This window comes from Xenopus laevis, chromosome 4S (genome assembly GCF_017654675.1).
Source record: "Xenopus laevis strain J_2021 chromosome 4S, Xenopus_laevis_v10.1, whole genome shotgun sequence".
Taxonomy (NCBI): domain Eukaryota; kingdom Metazoa; phylum Chordata; class Amphibia; order Anura; family Pipidae; genus Xenopus; species Xenopus laevis.
The window spans coordinates 76,954,980-76,961,620 of NC_054378.1; the positions used below are offsets into that span (position 1 = coordinate 76,954,980).

Consider the following 6,641-nt stretch of genomic DNA (forward strand, 5'->3'; position numbering starts at 1 on the left):
CAGATTTAATAAAAGTCGTACTTGGAAATCCAGAATTACTTTTTCTCCCATTTATCAATTTTTGACAGATAGGAAAACAAAAGCTGATGGCAGCTTCCATTTTTCTGAAGAGTTCAACTGTTTTAAGCAGTTTAATAATTAATACAATTATTTCCTGTCTGGAACAAATGGTTTTTTTTCCAAAGCAGTAATGATACCAATCATTTACAAATTAGCCCAACTATGAGGAACTTATACGCAGCTACAAATTTGACTGTAAGAACATTTACAGAAAGGGTTTTCACCAGAAATGTTATGATTTTTACTCACTTTCAGGTAATCTTAGTCCTAAAAGCAGTTTTCAGATGGTAGGATGGAATATTTTTATTGGCTCATTACAAAAGACAATTTTTAGATGCATGCTACCTAAACATGTAGATCTCTACTGTAGATATTGTATGATTCTCTAAAACCTGCGCATGAACGTTAGCATTTTGATATACAAGGATAACTGTGTATCCAGAAAAGGACACAAAACACACAGCTATTATAGCTGAAGCACAGAGTTCCTACAAAGAGGTCATAAAATATATTTTTTAATAAATGTTTTTAGAAAATGTGGTTTTATGCATGACCAACAATGATTGAAAAAAATAAAAACATTTTTGTATCTTTGCTGTTATTATTCTCCAAATTATATTTGTGGTGTCCTTTCCTGCTGCATCTTGTGCAAGTCCCTGGCCTTGTTTTTGAAATATTCTGCCTTTTCATCATTTTTTGTCACTCCGTCGCCGAGTTTGTACATGCGGCTAGAATTTGCACAACCCCATACATGCCCCAGATTGCAGGCTTTCTCAGAAAAATGCAAAGCCATGTTCATGTCCTTGGGGATTCCTTGAGCTCCTTGTAAGTATATGGCACTGAGGTTAAAACAGCTTGCTGCAAAGTTGCCATCACAGGCTTTGATATAATAATCTCTGGCTTTTAAAGCATCAGGTTTCTCATCATTCACTCGTCCATCATGAGCTAATAATCCAACATTATGGCAGGAATCAATGGACTTTTTCCCACCTTTGTTACATGATTTCAAGAAACAACTGTATGCGGCCTTCAGATCTACTGGTAGCCCACCTAGAAGCAAAGAAAACACATATATCATAAAAATATATTTTCCAAATTATAGTAGGGATGCACAAAATCCATAGTTTGAATTTTTTGGTCCAATAAAAATATTCCATCAAACCCAGTCCAAATTTTAATCTGCATATTTATATTTAGCAAAATGAAAAGTTAACATTAACTGTTGGTTTGGACCAGGATCAAACGTTACCAAGTAATTTGCAATCCCTGTAGGACAACATGGTATCTGGAAACTTTAACGTCAGTGATGTAGGTTCTACACTGAAACATTTATACCTACATTTTAAATATTTGGTGCGACTAAAGTCTAAAATGAATATGGCTAGAAATGCCATATTTTATATACTGAACTTATTGAATAAGCATAAAGGTTCAAAATCTCTATAGTCCTTATGATCCAGGCCTTGAAAAATTGTCACAGGATTTTACATTTTTAATTGTGTTCGAAGTGTCAGTGCCACACACGTATTCAGTCGGTTTTGAGCAGCTTAGAGTTCATCACAAATCATCAAGCAGAAAATTAAGTTTGTCTGTCATTTAAGCTAATGCCACAAGGCTAGAGTATTACATTCTGGTGCTAATTGTGCAGGTTTTGCCATGTACCAATAATCAGAATAATTTACTAATCAGCCTTATTTTGTGACATTTATATTATATAAATATTCAATATTTTTTGCATCGGCCCCTAAGCCTAATAAATGACAGCAGCAAAGAGCATGTGCAGTGAATTAATCAAAACATAGACGGGGAGCTGATATAGAAGCCCCAAAAAAATCTGCCCTACTTCTTAAGTTTAGCTTTAGTTCTCCTTTAACCTGCACTACAGAAATATAGAATTTTTTTCATACTCATCGTAATTTCTATTTCCAAGTCACTTCCATGGCAGCATTCACCAACGCGGGATTATCCCATGTTGGTGAATTGTCTGCCATGGGTGATTTGGGAAAACAGAAGTTATATATTCAGAAGTCACGGGCTCTACAGGTGAGCTACAATGGTTTTAGTAAATGAAGATAAACAGGAGTAAATGTAATTCATGGACACAACCTTAAAATGTATAAAAAAAATTTTTAATTTCACTGTGTCTTTAATGGCCTGGTATTAAGGGAAAATATACCCATGAACATTAGCCACTATTAAAAAATATATTACATTATATTATTATTAAAAAAGTCCTTATTGTTAACTTTGAATTCATTTCCATTTCCTTCTTTTATTATTTCTCTTTTTTTTCTCTTTATATGCATGTCCTTTTGACACCAAAATATTATTGTGCATCCATGCTTGGATGTGCTAATTGTTCAAAATATGTAAAACATGCTTTGAAAACTAATTAAAACACTTTGGTAGAAAAAAAAAAAAAAAAGTCCTTATTTAAAAAGAAAATTTCAAACAATGCTTCTTCATGACCAATACATTATACTACTAGTACATGTAACTGGATAATCTCATAATGAAACACTGCTATTTTAAGTACGTCCATCTCTCTAACTTGTATGACACACTGAACTCACACACGAACCAAGGCCAAGTCTGCTTGCTATGTTACCTCAAACAACAAATGATCAGAGCGGTCTCTTTTAGACTCCGAATTTTATTCAGAACAAATAACTCTTCTTAAGGGTTCCAAATTTGCATTCTTCAGTCCAAGCTTTCATGTCTAAATATGACATGATTATTATGTGATCTGTTTTATTATAAATAGCTTCCTTACATACCTTTCCCAGTTACATAATAAGCACCTAGCTTGTAGCAGCTCTCGCTGTGTTCATTTTCATCACAGTTGATCTTCAATATGTGAGCTGCAGATTCAAAGTTCTTTTTGATGTTTTCTAAGTATTCAGCTAACCGATTGCAGCCTATAAATGAAAGGCAAATAGGTAGATATCAGTTAATCTCCACTTGCTGAGCATTATCTTTTGTTGTAGAAAATGCTAGACTCGTGGTTCTGATGTCACAGTTGTGGGTCCAAGGATGAATAATAAAGCAGTGAATGCCAGTACACAGATATAACGTCATATTGGGTCAGAACCCTGTATTTCAATGTGTCAAGCCAAACAAACACATTATGCTCTTGTCAGGTGATTATCAATACCCTTTACAGTTTACAACTGGCCCAGCACTGAATTTGGTCTGTGCGTAGCTTCCCAAGAGACATAGAGTAGATCATGCAGTTGTAGATCTGTAAGAAGACATTACTTATGATACAAAATAACACAAAAGGTGTTGAGCACTGCAAGAATTAGAAAGTGTCTGTATTTACATTTTACCATTTTAACATTATAAGTTTCACCATAATATTGGTGATGTAAAAAGCCCCTTACCTTTTGTTAGAGTAAAGGTCATTTACATTAGAGATAATTTACTTTTAGTATGTTATGTTATAGGAAATACTATAATTAGCACTTTTTATGTTATCTTTTTTTTTTTTCCAACTGAAATATTTTATTTAGTTTTCTTATATGAGAAAAGTACAAAAGTCTGAGACCATTGGTCTCCTCATCAATGAAATGCCTAATGGCTTAGAAAAAAAGAAAAAGAAGGACAGAGAAAAAAAAATAAGGTAGAGGAGAAGAGATAATAATGCATTGAGTGCAAAACTTAGAAATCGCAGCTGGGCCTTGTTATAGTTTTTGAAATATTAGTAAAACTTCTGTGTTTGCTTCAGAAACACTACTATTGTTTATAAATAAGCTGCTGTGTAGCCATGGGGCAGCCATTCAAATGAGAAAAGGCTCAAATTACACAGCAGATAAGCTCTGTAGAACATAATGTTATCTGTTATCCATTATTTATCCTGTGCCATATAACCTTTTTTCAACTTCAGCCATTGCTACTCGGCAGCTTATTTATATGAACTATAGTAGTGTTAATGAAGCAAACAGATCAGCTTTACCATTGCAGGGCAACACTACATGATCAAAAGAGAAAGAACTGACCCATATGTTTGTACCCTCCCATCTGAATGTGTGTGTATATATATATACTTTTTTCCTGTTCTGAAATTAATTGAAAGCTCAGTGGGTGGAGAGCAGGCCGTCCAATTTCTGCCTGCCGGGCTCCTGAGTATATCTTTCTTAAGTATTTAGTACAGGGAACTTCCCACCATCCCTTCTGTGTGATATTACTATTAGCTTCTCCTTTTTTTCCCCCCAGCATCGCACAACAATGCAGGGAGATTCATCAGAATACAGGAGATTAGATTAGGCGCACCGGGTCTTCACGTAGTAATGACTGTTAACCAATCACGTGTTAGCTAATCACCTGCATTCTGAAAGAGCTCTCTGCCTGGGTTGTGCGATGAGAAGAACCGAGAAAGACAAACAGACTGAGGAAGACAAACAACAAACAGATATATCTTGCAGTAATACCAACCAGGTGTCACAACTGCTGAAAAAAAATATCAAACTTTCTATAGGTTTATGTTTTTTCCCCTTGCAAAAAGCACCATGTTTACTGGCAAGAATGGTGGGGAACATTAGGAAGGGTAAAGAGGGTGCCAATTCGCTGCTCTAAATCTGCTATATGCAATGATCTTGCATGTAGGGGGTTAATGCAATTCTCCATCTGCAGGGACCTTACTGGCATATCTCGATTATATCTCGATTATGTAATGCTCATTACTGGCTAAAGAAAGTGTCAATAGGTTGGGGCGGGTACATGCTAAAGAGGGCATTTCACAATAAACGCTTTTCCATATTTTGTTGAGACAGCCCGGCCATTACATACTGCACCTCATAATCAGTTCTGAAGAAGCTGCTCGGATGAGTAGTGAAACGTCTTCATTGATAACTCGGCAAGTCCAGTTGTTTTTAGATTTACCTATACTAGATATACCATGACCTGGATGAATGAAAATCTTCATAGTCATTTAACTAAGTGACGTCCACTCTCCTGCCTATGTAATACAAACAACCTGCCTATGTAATACAAGCAACTCGTTAGCTGAAGAAATGAAACAAGTTTAAACATCTCTCTGCAACAATTGACGCTCCATCCTCCATAACATTATTTAAGACATCCCTGTCCTGCCTTTTCTCACCGTCTGGCTGCTTCTCTTTAAAACATTGGTAAGAGTATTCCGTGCCCAGATTATCCAGGTATTCTTTCACTTCTTCCTCGTTCTTAAAATCCACTAGTCCAGCCATGCCTCATTCATTCAAGAGCACTCTGTCCTCAAAACCCGGAAACAGGTTTCCAAGGTGACAGCGGCTATTGATTCGTTGTGCGTCGCCTATCGTAAACGTCATAACGCCCAAGAACCAATCACTTCACTACATTTCTTCCGGTATTGCGCGCAAGTAGGGTGGAAGCGAGGCTTGAACCCACAACCTTAACCTTTGCGTCTCAAGCGGGGTGTGAGAATCGAATTGAAGCTAAATTACAGGGACGTTGTACGTTGTGGTATTCGTTGTCAGCAGTTTAGTGAAATATTGTACATCCCAAGCTATGGACACACTCTGTCCAAGAGGAAATCCTAACAATGAAACATAAAGCCCCTTCCCAGCTTTATATACTTTGAGAGGATACACTGTCCTGACTCGAACTTTTCATAAAACACCTAACCCAGAAACTACATTATTTGTATACACACACAACAAATTGTGGTGCGCGCAAGAGTTTTGTGTGAAAACATAACTTTTGACCTGAACACACAAGTTTAAAATGTGTGCACAAAATATATTTTTGCACACATAGCAGAGAAGGAATGAAAGGGAACATTGGTTCCCACTATCTCTAGTACAGTGGAACAGCATGCAGATTCTAATTCACATGATCTAGGTATATGCAGCATGTGAACTGAGATATACTTACCCATCACACCTTGAACACAGAAACACTTTTTTATTTAAAAAAGGGAAATATCAACTCAGAGATGTCCACTTACACCATATCACCAGGTATAGAATGAATCCATCCTGACATTTTAAGACCCTATTCCACTTGATTTGAGGTAACGTGACAGCACTGGATCACCAGCTTCCTTATACAATGGACTTTGTTAATGTTAAAAGAGAAAGAATACACCATCCCACTGCACTTTTCAACAGTGTTGTTATCTTCTTTGATTTTCTAAAGCATCCCTTGTGCCACCCCTCATGGGTGCATGCACAATATAGTAATCTTTTTTACTTTAATGGACATGTCTAGCAAGGGATTCATGGAAGAAGTAACGTAGATGGTGGTAAGGTTCACCCCTGAAAGTACCACAGACCAACAAGGAATCGTGTCACAGCTTAGAAACTCATCTCCTCATCATGATTTCTTTATGTTTAAATATTGCCATAAGGAGTTTGAAGAAACTGATGTATTTTTACACTGAATTAGCATCCAATGCAAACAATGTACCCCTATTCTACAGAAACATGCTGCTAATTTGGCACTTTCCAACCTCATTGCAGCAGATTATTCCTTGTAATAGATCATAAGATTGCTTTGTATCATTGACCATGGGCTGAAGTGCTCTGGGTTGTGCTTGTGGTCAATTTGAGCTGATTGTTGGCCCTTATGCCCATTGTTTG

At 36.5% G+C, this 6,641-nt stretch overlaps 1 protein-coding gene across 1 annotated transcript; it reads right to left on the reverse strand.

Annotated features, from left to right (window-relative positions):
- Positions 1 to 348: 348 nt before the first annotated feature.
- On the reverse strand, positions 349 to 5,297 carry coa7.S (cytochrome c oxidase assembly factor 7 S homeolog; the record flags this gene model as incomplete). Its single annotated transcript, NM_001095751.1, is given in 3 exon segments — positions 349 to 1,110; positions 2,838 to 2,978; positions 5,162 to 5,297. Coding segments are annotated over 3 exon segments (684 nt in total). The 3' UTR covers positions 349 to 673.
- Between the last annotated feature and the right edge of the window lie 1,344 nt (positions 5,298 to 6,641).